Source organism: Alexandromys fortis, unplaced genomic scaffold (assembly GCF_014885135.2).
Source record: "Alexandromys fortis isolate MF-2015 unplaced genomic scaffold, M_Fortis_MF-2015_v1.1 scaffold_2_26212498_36691700, whole genome shotgun sequence".
Taxonomy (NCBI): domain Eukaryota; kingdom Metazoa; phylum Chordata; class Mammalia; order Rodentia; family Cricetidae; genus Alexandromys; species Alexandromys fortis.
Window position 1 is genome coordinate 5220796 of NW_026067931.1, and position 17580 is coordinate 5238375.

At 38.1% G+C, this 17580-nt stretch overlaps 1 protein-coding gene across 6 annotated transcripts in view; it reads left to right on the forward strand.

The window, feature by feature from the left end:
* Rngtt (RNA guanylyltransferase and 5'-phosphatase) overlaps positions 1–17580 on the forward strand; it is a 182122-nt gene that overhangs the window by 64018 nt on the left and 100524 nt on the right. For all 6 annotated transcript variants that reach the window (XM_050145469.1, XM_050145470.1, XM_050145475.1 and 3 more), the window contains one exon: positions 682–750. In XM_050145469.1, the coding sequence (XP_050001426.1) occupies positions 682–750 (69 nt within the window). The remainder of the gene's footprint in view (positions 1–681; positions 751–17580) is intronic.

The following is a 17580-nucleotide window of genomic DNA, read 5'->3' on the forward strand; positions in this document are numbered from 1 at the left end:
TTCACTTGCTGATGGTGGAGAAAGAAAACAAACGAAAGCCAGGGGGAAGTGTCAAGAACATAGTAGTAACATTTGCCTTCTTAATATTATAACTATTAAGTCCAGTCACAGTAAGTGCGTTTGCATTATTGCGTAGTCATTACCAGCTGTCTGTCTGCAGAACTTCTCCCTCTTTCTGAATTGAAGCTCAGCTGGGTGTGATGCAGTGCCCCTCTCATCACAGCACTGACAGGGATGAAGGAGCAATAAAGTTTGAGGTCAGCCTGAGATTCATGGGGTCCTGCCTCAACAAACCAAGACCACCAGCAAAAGGAAACAACTCTGAAGCTTAACTAAACTCTTAAACTGCTCTGTATCATCTTACCCCTCCTTAGATTATCTGTCACTGAGTATAGCAAAAGACTTGATTAACATTAAAGGAAATAAGCATGTTCAAACTCTAATATGAATTGCTTTCACATTGAAGAAATTATTTATGTTGGAAAATGAGATGCCAGCAAAGATGAAGTCAAAATTAGGACCCAAAATCACAGAGATCCAATATCTGCATCCCAGTGTTTCTACTTCTCTCCTGTTTCTCAGTTCTTATGTTACAGAAAATTTTATAAATCTTATTAAAAAGAAGTTAAAATAATTTTTAAATTATCATTATATTTCTAAATATATATTCTTATTTTATAGCTCCTGGAAGGGAATTTTGCCAAAGAAGTCAGCCATGAAATGGATGGACTTATTTTTCAGCCTACTGGAGTAAGTTCATGTGCGTTGATGCATGCATGTGTGTGTATGTGTGTGTGTAAACATTTTCATCAGTGATTTTATTTATTTTTAAAAAAGATTTATTTATTATATATAGTGTTCTGTCTGCATGTTTTCCGGGACACCAGAAGAGGGCGTCTATTTTCATCATATATAGGTGGTAACGAGCCATCATGTGGTTGCTGGGAAATGAACTCAGGACGTTGGAAGAGCAGCCACTGCTATTAACCTCTGAGCCATTTGTCCAGCTCCTCATCATTAGTTTTAAAAGTTTTTTTTCAGTGTTTTCTTATAATATTTTACCTTTCTGTGCTAGAAATCTACCAGTGACATTAACTAAACACTTATTTTCTACTGAGGCGTCTTATACCTTTAACTATTAGTATCTCAAACTTTCCATTTGCTATCATTGAGAAAAATTCAAAGGATTATGGAGGAAGATAAAGAAAAGCTGCTGTTTTGAGACTTTATTCCATGTGGATCTTTACCATGTTACTGGTCAGATCACACATGGAATAAGCTGTGCTCTCCTGCAAGCCTTCCTGCCTCATCAACACAAATGTGTGGGTCTGACAGTTCTTTGGTGCTGTACTGTTAGTCCCGGAGAGAACATTGGCAGTTCTCTTGCTCTCTACTCAGTACTCAGTAACTGTCAGTGCATTCCCGTTCTGGTCACCACTTGATAACCAGTTCTTTATACAGCCATATTTCCAAAATGTGTTAAGGGATTGATACCCCGAGGAAATGGGTAGAGATACATGCACTGAATAAAAACCTGGGTAGGGATTGAGTACCTTGTTCTGTAACGTGATATTGGAATTTCTCTGACTGTTGAAGACTAAGCACTGCCTATTCAACAAAGTTACATCTCATGTGGGAACACCCTCCCATTTTGTTTTTATTCACTCTGTTCTGAGAAATTAGGGTTTGAACTACTGGGAAGTTACACAGGTATCAAATTAGGTAACTGGAGCACAGAAAAGGAGCTAGTAATTTTGAACATAAGGCATATAAAACTGCATCTTTATACCTTAAATATACAGTTGTACTGAGGCATGAGGGTAGCAGGATTGATGGTGGTTGGTTTCTCAAAGTGTCCTTGGGTGGTTCAGGAGCAGTGCCTGATACTGGGCCACACAGGCATTTGACAGCCAGTGGTTTGGTGTTCATCCAAAGAAGGCCTCAGCCCCATAGAGTGCTGTGAGGATAAGAGTTAGCTTGTTTGCTTCTTTCACTGTGACAGCTCTTAAACAGGTGTGCCATCCTGTGGCTACAAGGTCTAATCAGAGTATGCCAACAGGGCATTTCTGCGGACCCAAAGTTTGGGTTAAAACCATCTTTATAATATAGTTTGTTTCCTGGACAAACAGATGAAAAGGGTTTGAGACATCTGGAAGTGCTAGGGCTGGAGCCAAGGTCAGAGCTGCTTTTAAAGCCCCACATTCCTTTTGTTCAGTCTCAGTCCAGATTAGAGGCTCAGTGCTCCCCTTTATGCTGGTGTATGGAGGCCTTGCTCTTCCCTCAACACTGGTATCCAGAAGTCACTATGAACTCTTGACCTTGTCTCTTAGTCTTTGGAGTTGGGATCTGAAGCATGGCAGCAATCCTACTTTGAGACAGGCTTCTTTTACTTCTCCTCAGCTGGTTTCTGAGATAGGTAGCCTCTAATAGACAAAGCTGGGATATCTTAGCTAATGCTCTGTAGCCCAAGCTCTTAATAATCCTTATAGTGGTTTCTCAGTGCCCCTTTTAGAGTCTGTTTCTCTTTCAGAAGTTAGGAGGAGGTTATCTACATATTTTAAGAGTATGGTCCCAGGAGGTCAGGACTTAGTCTTCTTCAAACATGGTTGGGGAGTTTTTAAATCCTTAGAACAACCTTTAGGTCTCTGTGTTAGTTTAAGTTTCTATTCATGTGAAGAGACACCATGACCGTGGCAACTCCTATGAAGGAAAACATCTAATTGGGGCTGGCTTCCAGTTCAGCGGTTTAGTTCATTATCATCACAGCATGAAGCATGGTGGCAGACAGGCAGATGATGGTGCTGGAGAGATAGCTGAGAGCTCTACATCTGGATCTTCAGACTGCAGGAAGATACAATGAGCCACCGGGCCTTACTTGAGCTTCTGAAACCTCCTTTCCATCTCCCTACAAGTCCACAACCTACTTCAAATGAGATCATACCTCCTATGGTTATTCAAACCATCACAGTCTGTCTATTCTAAAACAAAGATGGGCTGACTTACCTCTGCCACTGGGAGGGGAAAGAATGCATCATTTGTGTTCAAAGACTGTGTATATCAGTTTCTCTAAGTGATTCAGACACATGAGAGTTTGTGGGTTTGGGGCTATGGGTGGATGGATGGTCTTGACCCTCTTATTTACCTCCTCAGATCTTGGATGGGTCTATCATCAGAGGTCCCAGGTTTCTTCACAGGCAGGAGAGATACATTTTAAGGTGACTAGCAGGATGCTTGTTTCTCTAAGCTGGAAAATACAGACTGCAGTATCCCTTTTTGTTCTCAGGGTTATTGGGTATTGTTTAATCTGGACAGGCTAGCTGGACTGGTTAGTTTAATAGTTATAAGAAGTTGGTGTTGGATCAGTCCCAGGGAGTATGGTTGCTCATATCCCTGAGAATCTTTGTTGTAAATCTCAGAACTAGTCCAATTGTATCTTTTGATTGAGGATAGGGCTTTCAGTTAGGAGATACTCATGACAGAGGACAAGATACTGATATTTTGCTGGGTGAGTCTAATAACTTATCACCAGAGAAGGTGATGATGATTCTCAGTTTATGTAAAAGATTCCATTCCAACAGGCATAGGGGCAATTAGGCATGACCAAGAACAAGTGGGTTGCATCTCTTTTACTAAGTAGGTAAGATAATGGTCCAGGGGTGGAAGACTCTCTTTTCCTGTTGCCCCTTGGACTGCAATCTTTTGCATCAATCAAAGATGCAGTGATATCATAGGGCTCAATAGGACTAGTTGTTTTATGGGTGCTTCCGTATGTGCCACGTGGTCATCTTAAGTAAGATGGTGATGAAATCACATGGTGTACCGTCTCTTTAACCTAACTAAAGATAGCTGCCAGCCTCATGGTTGCTTCCATCCTGGTGGTATCATCAGCAAAGATGGTGGCAAGCCACATGGTTGCTACTTCATGAGCAAAGATGGCAGCAAATGACTCAGTTACTATTTAGTCCAAGGTGAGCCCATCAGGCACACACTATTTTCTGTTCTTTTTGTGAACAAAACAAAGCTTCCATTTCCTAAACTAGAGTTGAATATAAGTTATATACAAGCATGCTGTAGCAAATAAAGATTGCCTGTATAGCTGGGCTGTGGTGGTACACACACCTTTAATCCCAGTACTTGGAGGTAGAGGCAGGTGGATCTCTGTGAGTTTGAGGCCAGTCTGGTCTACAGAGCGAGTTCTAGGATAGTCAGAGCTATTACACAGAGAAACCCTGTCTCGAACAACAAAATAAAACAAAAACAAAACAACAGAAAGATTACCTATATATGCATTTGTTTATCCTTTTTATTTCAACTTTTAATCTAAATTTTTTATTACAGAATTTACAGATTTCATTTTCTGAGCCACACTCAATGAGTGTATAGAACTCGAGAGACAGAAAGTTTGCACAGTGGTCTTAGAAATCTTGAGATAAACTTTATTTATGCTTTAGCAAAAGTTTTAGAGATGTAAGAGAAGGCCATGTTTATGGAGTTACAACTAAGAAAGAGGAGTATGAGATAATCCCCATTGGCAGCAGTTTAATTTTTAGCTGTTTTAAAGCGCACAAGGTCTTTTCCTGGGCTGTTCCATTTTATAGAGTCAGGTGGCCTGCCTGACTTAGGACAGAGACTTTGGAGGAAACTTTAAAACAAGCATGCTTAAGTTTAGAGCGAGTAGGCCATAACCCATCTTAAAAGCCAGCTTTTGACATATTTTAATGTTATTTACACTCAAAACACATTTGAATAAGACTGGATTTTGTGAACAGTGAAGAAGAGCTAGAGGAAGCTGAGAGCAAAGAAGGCTTAAGATATTAGAGTGGAGAGTAGAGAAAGGTTTAGAGATAAGGGGATTTTTGGATCATTTGCTATGTGGTGGCAGAAGTTGTTACAATCTGTGAGAATTTGGAAACTGAGTGTGCCTACCCCCTCCCCCTCTTTTTGTTGACCATTGAGACAGGTTATCTAGTTTGTACTTAGGCTATGCCATTCATGGTAAAGCAGTGTACCTTAATGGAATCTGAGCCTGAGGAGGGAAAGAGATTAGGGAATGTAGGTGAGGAGTTTAATTCTGATTGAGAAGAGCCTATGGTTAGAGACAGGAGCTAGCTGTGAGAACAAGCAGGGAAGAGGAGGTGGGAGAGGCTTGGGGGAAAATATTTTAAACAGGAACTGTGGCAGAGTGAGAATTCGAATATCTCCAACACTGTAGAGCCCAGGAAGGCATAGAGAAGTTGTCTGATATACTTGTGGGACTTTCTCAGAGTAGGCTCCAGGACCTGAGAGAGACAGAGTAACAGGCTCCAGCAAGTCAGTGAGTGAGACAGAGTCAAAGCAGCCCTTAGGGGGAGGCGGGAGACAGAGTAAGCTTCAGGAGGTAGCTGAGAGACAGATCAGAGGCATCCAGGAGCTGAGTAAGAGAATGGGAGAGACTAGGGGGAGTAAGTACCTTGGCCAGAGAATCTGTGGTTCCTAATCTGACTTAGAGACCTGTGAGAGACATGCCCAGGGGTCAGTCGAGGGGCCTCCTTCCTACATGAGACATTAGTAGAGAGACTAATACATCGGTGCAATTTTATGGTTGACTCATGAGCCAAGAGGACACAACAGGTAGCTCAGACACTTGAATGAGTAGGTGCATAGAGATGAGTGACTAGAGCAGGTGGAGAAGCAGATGAATTGAAGTGATCCACACCTAGGGGGTGTCAAAAATCGGTTAAGAGGAACGGGGCCCTTTGTGGGGATGGTCCAGTGTGCATTCCAGGTTTTAGCACCAAATACAAAATTTAACATCACAGAGATCCTACTAAACTAGCTGCTCTAGTCAGAAATATGAATTACTGAGGATCAAACTGCCAACGTCATCTCTCAGGGAGCAGCAAGACAAGCAAGAAAAGCAAGCAGCTTTTTGTCAGCCTCTTGTCAGCAGGGTGGGGATCCTAACTGTTGTACAGGCTGTCAGGAGTGACCAGAATAAGATGCTTTTGTTTGAGGTAGGTGACCTTTAGGGGACAACTAAGAGTAGTTCCTGGAAAATTAAGGGTGGTTTTCTGGTTGATGTTGGGGGGGGGGGGGACTAACTTTACTTTAAAAACTTAAAGAAAGAAAAACCCAAACCAAATATTAAAAAAATGAAAAACCCTAAAACAAAACAAAACAAAAAACTACCCTACTGCTTTTCTAGTAAAAAGAAACTGTCTTTAGACTGGTTTATCTGGTAATAGTTTTCCTGTGTGCCTGGGCTAAGTCCTTTTGTTTATGACAGTATCACCAGCACTGCCACTTGATGAGGTTGGAGGCATTCTTGACCTAGGATTAGGTGTGCAAGACTCACCTAGATGAGCTAGTCTTATTTCTCCATCTAAAGAGCCTTAATGTAAGTATTATGATGCCAAATATATATAAAATTCATGGATTCTTGGCATGTTTAGGGACCCATTTTAACCTCATTCTCTTTGTTATAGTCTACCATGACATTTCTAATTATTAGTCATAATAATTGGACATTAGTCCTAATGTTCAGTATAATTTCTCATTCTGTTTTAGTTAGATTTGTAAATTACCTTAGGCACTGTATTAAAATCAAATTCTATATGAGAAGTTTAGGGCTTTGATCAGACCAAGAATTTTTAAATATAAAAATTCCCAATCTTCCTGATTTTTTTTTCCAGAAACGTCTAGAACTTTTTGATGAACTTAGTTTTAGTAATTGAAAAGGGGTTGGGATTCACTATTATGGTAAAATAATGTCATAAGTTATTGTTTTTTTTTAATATTAAGTTACATGCAAATCTTAACCTTTGGTTTTTTGTTGGTTAATGCCCTAAATGTCAGATCCTATGGTTCAATTCTTGGGAATTTCTTCTGTCTGTCTAAAGACCATTCCTCCAGTCTCTTGTCTGATGGCATTTCCCTCCTGTCAGTATTTTCAGAGTAAAAAGGCAAAGGAAAGGTTAGAGAAGTGAAGAGCGAGCACTGCTCTTGCAGTTAGCTCCCAGCACCTATGCTGGAGCTCACTACAGTCTAAACGTCAGCTCCCAGACATCCAGCACTGTCCTTTGGCTTCTGAGGGCACATATCCACACACAACCATACCAGTAATACATATAATTAAAAATGAAATCATGAAGGATATTTAAGAAAGGTAAAGGGATATAGTTCTACCCTTAAGAGGGTAAACTCTCCCAAACTCCAGGTTTGTTTTCCTGTGCTGGAATTTCTGGACTGAAGCTTCTACTCTTGAATGTTTGCATAGATAGTCGTACTTCTTGCTGTTCTCCTTTGATGGCAGGGACTGAATACTTGAAGCTTGGTTTTTACCTGCAGTATTTTCCCTGGTACCGCAAAGACATTCCAAAGGCAAAGGAGTGTTGAAAGATGAATATTACCGATGTGTGATATATGCCTGTGTCTGTCTGTCTGTCTGTCTTGCCTACCTATCATCCATCCATCCATCCATCCATCCATCCATCCATCCATCCATGCATCATGAAAAAAATTGCTTGGCTACAGCATGTTTGTTGCTAGTTACTTAAAATGTGGTAAGGAATTACTTCTCTTCTGTTACATTAATTATTATTGTATTGAGTCACTTAATAGGTTAGATGTAAGTTCTGCTGTAAGAAAGACACTACTGTGAATTTTGATGAAATATTAAAGGCATTGGTACTGAAATCTAAATAATCATTCTAATCAGGCCAAGGTCACAAAAGTGAGTTTAGGAAAAAAATATTTAATTTTTGATTTAATGTTCTATTTTGAAGAGAAATTTTAACTGTTTTTTACTTATTTGTGCTTATGTATGTGTGTGTACACATATATACATATAGCACACATACCATAGTATGCTTGTGAAAGGCAGAGGACAATTTGCAGGATTTAGTTTTCCTTGCATAGTGGGGAGCCCTGAGTTATCAGTTTTGGCACCAGGTGCTTTTACTCACTGAGCCATCTTGGGAGCCCAATACTTTTAGATAGCCCAATGCTATCTAGAGAATTGCTTATTGCTTTTATAAGAGGTGAATCCAGACTTTAATTGAGAAAGAAAAGCTTAGAATATTTCTTCATTTATATAAAGAAATTTGAGAATATCAGATTTTGAATAAAACCACAGTAGCTATTAGTCATCACAACAGAACTGATTCAAAGTAGACTAAAATTTGAAAAATTATAGAAAGTTAGCTGAAGAAGTTAATTTCAGGATTATTTATTTAGTCAACTGGTTCCCAAACTAGTCCCAAACCTTCAAAGTTCTAGGTGTCTGCAAATTGCCTTACCACATGGAGTCAGTAGGAGGAAGCCTCGAGTACCTAAGCAGCTCGGACTTTTTACTGTGTGTAATGCAGCTCATGGTTGCTCTTTGGAGAGGTTGCTAGTGATGCTTCTTCAACTAGTTGGTTTTTTAACTCCACCCTCTAGTGTAATGGTTCTCATCCTGTGGGTCAAGACCCCTTTGGAAGATGGGGTCAAACGACCCTTCACAGGGGTCACATATTAGATATTCTGCATATTACATATTTACATTATGATTAATGACAGTAGCAAAATTACATTTATGAAGTAGCAAAGAAAATAACTTTATGGTTGGGGGTCCGAACAGCATGCCAGATTGTATTGAAGGGTCACAGTATAAGGAAGGTGGAGAACTATGGGTTTGCTTTAGTGTTTGTTAGTCTATATGTCTGCTGTTTCTTTTAGTATTCATTGGTGTCACCACAAACTCCTGGCTTTCTCTTAGTATTCTGCCATTTCTTGTGTCTCATTCAGCTCTTCGTCCTTCACAGCATTAAAATTTATCATCTTGAGGCTTGTTGTTGTAAGGCCCTTTGTTCTTTCTGTTTAGCAGTTGCATCTACACTCATGGGTTTAGTTCCCTTCCATTAGCCAGTTACGTCCATTGAACTCTAGATTTAGTTATGTGTCTTCTCAGACATTACTTTCTGATTAGTGTCTCGATGCAATCAGACGCTAATGGCCAAACATACAAACTGGTCTTTTTGTGTATCAGTAACTTAACCAGAAAGATAGATGTCATCTCTGACTCTTTCTTTTCTTACCATCACAAGTCTTGTTTTACCTTCCAACTGTTTTTTAAATTATTCTTTTGTCTGTCACCACTGTCACAGCTGCAGTTCTTTTTGTGTTAATTGTCTTTTGTTTGTAGAACCACAGGAATGTTCTATCTGGTCTTGGTATATTTGTTCTTGTCTCTCCCTTCAGTCTTTATATTCACAACAATCAATTTTCCTAATTGCTAGTGCTTTCCGATCATCCTTACAGCAGAGCCAGCTTATTTTTTCTTTTCTGGATCTGGTTTTTTGGGTGGGACCCAGACCTCACATGGAGTAAGCATTACTCTACCACTGAAATATATATAGTGCCAGTCTTTTGGGAGGAGTGGGGCTCTCAGAGACAGAAGGTGGGGCCTCCTTGGGCCAAGCTAGTACTTTCCTGCACAAGCTGTATTCTTACTTTCCTTTTACTCTTTATTTTGAGACAGATTTCACTGAGTTGCCTGTCTAGCTGAAGTCTCTCTATAACCCAGACAAGCTTTGGACTTGTGATCCTCCTGCCTTAGCTTCCCAGGTTTGCTCTCTTTTAATTACCTTTTTGTTTCTCCATGTGTTTTGCTATTGATTCAAGATTTTTTTTTAATTTAAAGATGTCTTGTATTATATATCAACAGCGTGTCTTGGTTTGGGTGTTGCGATAAAATCCAACAAACTGAATTGCCTTTGAAATGCAGAATTTTTTCTTTGGAGCTTAAGGTCAGGATGAATATACTGATTGACTGGTGTAGGGTGAGGGCCCCTGTCTTAGTCCACAGAGGGCTATCTTCTCACAATACTCCTTGAGGTGTGAGGAGGACCTGGGTTCATTCACAAAGAGTGCTAATGGCATCGTCTCATTATCTGAAAGGCTTTATCTTTTTTTCAGTGTGTGTGCGGGTTCAGGCAAGACAAGTCAGTGTGCATCGGAGGCCAGAGGACAGTTTTGGGGATTCTTGACCTTCTCTCTCCTAAGGTCCCATTTTCTAATGCCTTCAGGTGCCATGATGTTGGATTAGGGTTTTACTTTAGGAATTACAGAGGACAGAAACAATTTTAAATACCATTTCGAACATTTGAGATGTGGGCTGGAGAGTGTCTCAGTGATTAAGAGTACATACTGCTCCTAAAGAGGATCTGAGAGCGGTTCCCAGCATCCATGTCAGGCAACTCAGAAGTAACTGTGATTCCAGCTATTCAGGAATCTGACTTCATAGGCACCCACACTTACATCATATTCTTCCTCCCCATATACACATAATATTAAAAATAAAGCTTAAAATTTGAAATGCCAATTATACTTGAGAAAACATTTGAATACATTTGAATATTTTGAGAAGAATTTGTATTTTCTCTAAAAAAATGACTATTTTTTTTCAATATTTTTCCACCTAGGGTTTAAAGTTCGGGCCTTTAAACTGAAATTGTTTTAAAAATCCATTTTCAAATTGAACTCCTGTGCTGTTATCAGTCTGTGTCATAAATCAAACAGTTCTTACTAGACTGCTAATATTAAATGGCTTTAGTTCTGTACATAATTGTCATTATGAATCACTCATTATTTTGTGGTTTGTTACTGAAGAATGACTATTCATAAAAAGTAACTTGACATTTTAAAGTAGTAAGTCTTTTACTTGATAGCTATTAGATCATTTAATTTACAAAGTTGATGTTAACATTAAATCTTTTTTATTTACCAGATTTTAATGGTAATTTATGTAATATGCTGTTCTTTTAAGTTTGATAATAAAGTTGATTAATATTTGATCTTTTAAAAACTGTCTTCATTTTTTTTACCATCCATCCATCCATCCATCCATCCATCCATCCATCCATCCATCCATCCAAGTACGTACCCTTGGCTAACCTGGATATTCCTCTGTAGACCAGGCCAGGATGGCCTTGAACTCATAGGGCTCCTTCCGCCTCTCAGTGCTGGGATTAAAGGCATGTACCACCAAGCCTAGCTTGGTTTACTTTAATATTGTGGAAATAATATTTCTAGACAAGAATTTTTATGTAGCTAATTAAAAATAGAGTATATTGTATAGTTGATGTAGGGATAGAAATCTTACAAGTACTTTTGTTTACTTTTAGAAAAACTACTTGTGTAGAAGAGACACGGCAGTTAGTAAAACACTTAACTGCTTCTATGTGGAGACCAAAGTGTTTACTTTAGTAGTGATACAATTATTTTATGATGTGTTCTTTCCAAAGTTGGGCAGCTTAATTTTAGGTCTCTGGCATTAATCAGTTTACATGTAAATTTAGAGTCAAATTTAGTTTTAATATTTCATTCTTGCAAAATATTAATATTTTAATGAAATTTTTACTACTGCTAGGTCTAAAGACTGTTATAGATAGATTGTAAAATGAAAACTGGTTATTAGTCTAAATGCCTTGTCTTGAAGTACATGACCAGTTACAGTGGTTTTTCTCTTTAGCAGGGCGGTGTTGCCATGGTGAGAGCTTCTGTTTCCATGACATTAGCTTGCATATTTTGATAGGTCTTCAGCTGAAGAAGGGCTCTGTTTCCTGGCAGACAGGAAAAGTGTCATCTCCCCACCCCCACCCTGGAACTGTCCTATTTTTTCAATTGAGAAATATAATCACTTCTGAGGAATTGTAATAGTAAAATGTCAAGAAAGAAAATACACCTTGTTCATTTAAAATATTTTTTCTTGTTCAGTTTTCAGAGTGTAGCAATTCTTAACTGCTTAGTGGAAGGAAGAAAAAGGAAAACAATTTTTAGGTTTCATAATTCATAAATATATGCCTTCTCGTGGATTTTGATGACAAAATAAACTTTTAGCCAGTCTTAGCTGGATTTAGATGTATATTCTTCTGTAGAACTGTATGGTTAAAACAATTGGTCATGATGACATGTTGGAGGCTGAGAAAGGGAAAGTAAATATAATCTCTTTAGAAAATGAAAGGATCAGTGATGCCTTTGAGGGTGAAAATACAGATCATAGAAAGTCAGTTCTCATATAGATGACAGCTAAACACCCAAGGAATAGGATAGTTTTATTATTATTATTATTATTGGTACTTTATTGTTAAATGTTGAAACATAATGGTAGATTTTTTTTTTAAAGAATTTACGGCGGTATACTTAGTTTCAACTTTTCACTAGATAATATATTCACAGAAGTGTAACAGTGAATCTAAAAGTGATATATAGAACAGGCTTTTCCTCTCTTTTAGTTTTTATTATTTCAAATTTTTAGGCAGAGTCTCATTGTGTAACCTAGACTAGCTTCAAGCTTGCTGGGATCTGTTTGCCTCTGCTTCTTGGTCCTGGAATTAAAGGCATGTACCTTTCTTTATGCCCTCACCTCTAGTCAAGCTTTTACCTATGTTTTCATGGTTTCTTTATTCAAATCTGAGCAAGTATTAGTACATTAACGCATTCTTATTTCCACTCAGCTTTCAAAGCTGGTATCATTTTATGCTTTGCATTTTAGTATTTATCCAGAAACTTCTGTTCTAACATATAATACTAATGATAAGGTTTTTAGCATTCATAGGATCATATAGAATTCTAATGAAAAGAGGGAGCCTGTCACTCATGCTTGTAACAACAATTTAGGAGCTAATTAAATATAAATATTTTCCTGATAATGCATGAATCTTTCTTCTTTCCCTCTGGTACTAGGGATTGAACACATGGTCTTGTGCTTGCTAAGACCCTGAGCTGTCCTGGTGCCGGGGGATGCTGCAGAACTCCAGAGTAGTCCGAGCAGCCTTGGGGACTCTGCTCTGGTCATTCTTACACTTTATACATTTGTAAACATATAGACCTTTAGAAGATATATTTAAAATTTCTTATTTTGTGACACTTTTACTTACACAAATTGTGCATTACTGAAAAGATGTATTTTTATTTCGTGAATATGGGTGTTTTGCCCACTTTTTTTGTGTGTGGTGCCTTAGAAGGCCAGGAGATAGTGTTAGATGCCCTCGAACTGGAGTTAGAGGTGGCTGTGAGCCAGCAGGTGGGAGTTGGGAACTGAAACTGGGTCTTCTACAAGAGCAGCAGCAAGTACTCTTAACCTCCACTCATAACCATCTCTTCATCCCCTAAATGGTATGTTTTTAAAGGTTTACACCTTGGTGTTTTGATAATCATTTATAAAGTGATCAGCCCATTCCATATAATCAACATCAATCATCTCTAAATTTACTAATTTTGTGCCATTGGTCAACTTCATGCCTTTCTCGAGATTACAGTTCCTGGCAATACCATCTTTCTTTCTACTTTCATGAGTGCTTAGTTTTGATTGCACTTGGGAGATCCCATTTGCTTTCTCTTTCTGTATGTTAGTTTGCAGAATGTCTTCTAGCTCTACTTGTAAAGTGGAGAATGGCGGGATATTTTTCTTTTTAAAAGCTGAATAATATTCCATTGCAATTTTAATTCCTTTATTTGTTATGTTTTAAAAACTCATGCATCTATTAAAGAATTTAATTGTTACCATGCTTGGGTATTGTGAGCAGTGCTGCAGAGAGTATGGAAGCATAGGTTCCTCTCAGTGATCCTACTTTCGGTATCTTTGGATGTGCTCAGAAATGGAATTGTTGGCTCATTTAGTAGTTCATTGTGGAATTTCTACACTATTTTCCATAGTGCTGTGCCAGTTTTCAGCAGGTGTTCAATGCTTTCTTTTTTGTCCTGTTTCACAAGAACATTTGCTCTTTTTGGTCTGTTTGCTACTATTCATCTGAATAGATGTGAAGTGAGTTCCTATTGAGGTTTGGTTTCCAGTCTCTGGAGATGGCTGAGTAGGTAGACATCGTCTTACACACGTCTGTTAACATCTGTTTCTTCCTTGTTCAGGTTCTTAGTCCCTATTTTAATTGGATCATTTATATTTCATTTTTGAGTTATGTGACCATATATTTTTGTATATTAAATTTCTTATTAGACATCTAGCTTTCAAATATTTAACCCCCCTTCCCCTGGTAGTTAACCCTATATTGTGTTTCCTTTAATGTCCAAGTTTTTCTTATTGTAATGGAGTGGTACTTTTCTTGTTAATGTTTGTTGCTTGTGCTTTTAGTTCTGTATCTAGAAAATTAGTTTAAAGATCTCTTGATATTTTCCCCTAAGGTTTTTCCTGGTTTTACAGTTGGAGGTTTAATCACTTTGAGGTGTGTGTGTGTGTGTGTGTGTGTGTGTGTGTGTGTGTTAGTGTTATGTGAATCCCTGTTTTTCTATTGGCCCAGTTTATTATAGTAGTAAGTGTGCATTTTTATGTGGAATAATATATCTAGATTTGAATATTTACTCTGTCTAGACACATTGCTTATTTTCTGTTTTTGGTGACCCATAAGACAGGAGATTATGGTGAATTAACCTATTTATAGACTATTCTAAGAATCATGTGATTTGATGGCACTCAGCACCCATGGTTGGTCAGGAAAATGCACAGTAAATGATAGTTATTAGAAATTATTACTGTCTTTATTACTCCATGTAAAGACTGCAGAAGAAGATGCAAACTAGAGGAGACAAAGGAGGCTAGATTGGGGGCGTGGCTGTTAGTTTCAGAAGCTTGAATCCTATTCAATCAACTAGCCAATCAGCTGGAGTGAGAATAGTTAGATTTGACAGGGTTTGTTGGCTATAGGGTAGCAGCTGGGATATCACAGTAGTGAGGGAAATCCTGGGGTAAGTGATGAGTGCAGAGTGGTAGAGTCGAGTCATCTGTATAGAAAGTGAACCTGACTAGGTAGGAGTTCCTGTTCAACATGGAAAGGGTAGCTTTTTGTTTAAAAAACGAGTGATTTCATTTTAGATTTAAAACTTTCTGGACCCAAGGGGTGTTGGATTTGTGCTTGATGTACTCCTATTCATAAAGGAATACCTAGGTTTCCTTGAGAGTAATTAAGAAATGAAGATTTGGGAATAATTTTTGTGGGTGGATTTGGAGTCTTCTAGAAGTGACTTACAGTGAGAACCAGTTTCAAAAAGAAACAAAACAAAAAGGTGTGAGTCTAGATATGTGAAGACCATATTTATTTAAAGAGTGGAATTGCAGCAAATGGTAAGATGGTAGGTTGAGAAGCCATCATGTGGGAAGCTTGAGATACAGTATTTTCCGAACATGGCTACTAGAGTTTGAAGAAGCACATACAACTTTGGTCTAGACACCCTGTTTTTAGGGAAGTAAAACTTTAAACTTCCTTAATATTATTAAGTTAGTAAAGTCAAAGAGGAATTAAGCATTACTTTTTGTGCAGTTGCTGTCACTGACTTGTGGTTTCTTCCTTTGGCCTGTTCTGGGCAGTGTATCTATAGTGATGTTTCTGGCTGCGCCCCTAGATGGCAGTAATATACCTTCCTTATGCCAGTCTTTCCATCATTTTCAGCCTCTTCAGGGACACCATCTAGTTGAAAACTGCCGCCTTACACATACCTGTCAGTTTCCCTCTGTCTAGTTCATGTATTTTCTTTATAGCCACACTAAAGTGCACTTTGAACAGAGGTTCGGCTATGTTTTACATTTCCCTCTCATAGTCTGATATTTTTAATATTTATGTTGATTGCATTGTTGCTTCTTTAAAGACTGTGGACATCTCAGATTATATTGGGCTGTGTCCAAACACAAGTATTTCTCTTGTTTTTCTCCTTTAAACAGTTCACTTGTTAAAATCAGGTTTATTTATAGGAATCATATTTATCAGTTAGCTAGAGCTTTGATAATGATTTTAATATGAATGTATGCTGGTGAATTCATCACTCCTTATTGTGTATTAGAGTATGTATATACTTGTATACTTAAGCAAAAGTTTATATTTCAAATGTGGTAAGTCATATATATTTACTTTCAAAAACCTTAACCTTTTTTATATAATATCTTGACCCTTTTACTTTGGAGACTGTGAAAAAAAGAATTTATTTATTTGTCTCTTTTTTTTCTAACATTTATCATAAAAACAAACAAACATGAATAAATGATGACTTGTCTCTGAGTATGAATTCCCTTGCCCATGGCTGTGGATGGATTCAAGAGGGCTATGCATAGGCATTGTGAGGCATAGGGACTTGCTGTCGACATTACAACTCATTCTTTTCTGCAGACACTTCTTTCTTCTTTACTCTCTTTGTTTATGTCATGACTCACTTTCTGAGATTTCTATCAAATATCCTTAATTAGCAAATGTAAGTTGCTGTGGGAGCTCCTTTGGGGCCGATAGCCTTTAAGATACCAGCCCACTTGGGTATGGAGCTCTTATATTATAAATGCAGTTATAAAGTGTGTGCTCGCTCTCTTGCTTCCGGTTTTTGCTCCTGGCTGCTTTTTTGGTTCCTGTTCCCCATTCATGCAGAGGACTGTGATCTAGGACAGTGATCTGTGAGTCTTCCCTAAATAAATAACCCTTTGTTATATGTAATCTTGAACTAGTGTGGGATTATTTTGTAACTTCTGTCATCAGTAATTAAATTTTATTATAGTCTTTTCAGAGATGAGTTGATAATTGGAAACATTATCCAGTTTGAGCAGTAAGGGAACTATGCAGAGCAAGTCTGAGGAGTTTTGTTTCTAGTCACCTCTCTTCAGATTTGGAGCTAAGAGCCTCCAATAGGAGAGAACATTTGATGTCTTTCTGGATCTGTATCATCTCACTCAGTACGGTATTTTCTATTTCCATTCATGACCCTGCAAAGTTCATGATTTCAGTTTTCTTACAGTGGAATGGCAGTATTGCATGGTGTACATATATCACATTTTCATTATCTATTTGTCAGTCGTAGAACATTGAGGTTGTTTCCATTTCCTACCTAGTAGAAGTAGAGAAGCAATGGACATGGTTCAGCAAGTAGCTGGAGTGTGATGCAGAGACCTTTGGGAATATACTTGGTCTTATGGTAGGTTTATTTTTAGCTTTTTGAGTATTCGCCACACGGATTTTAATATTTAATATTTAGATTCTTGACTATGATGTATGGTAGGGAATCCTCATTGTTTTGTTTGTGGCTTATTGTCTCAGTATTACTTTTTCCTCTTGTATATCCTTTAATTTACTTGATCGAAACATCTTTTTTTACATACCCAGATCTGTTTTATATACTCAGTATGTGAGAAAAATAGTTAAAAGAATGAATTGCTCCTTGTTTTTTATTTTTTTTAAAGATTTATTTATTTATTATGTACACAGTGTTCAGCCTCCGTGTATGTCTGAAGGCCAGAAGAGGGCACCAGATCTCATTACAAATGGTTGTGAGCCACCACGTGGGTTGCTGGGAATTGAACTCAGGACCTTCAGAAGAGCAGTCAGTGCTCTTAAACACTGAGCCATCTCGCCATCTCTCCAGCCCCCTTGTTTTTTGTTTTGTTTTGTTTTGTTTTATGACTAGGTCTCCGGGCAGTCTGACCTTGAACTCCTGATTCTAGTAACTCTACTTTCAAATTCTGCAGTTATAGAAATGCCTCCCACTCTCAGCTTTTAATTTCGATGTTTCATGTGAACATCAATGGTGTTGGAGGCTGTTTGTTTGTTTCCCAGCCGCCTGGCAGCTTAGACC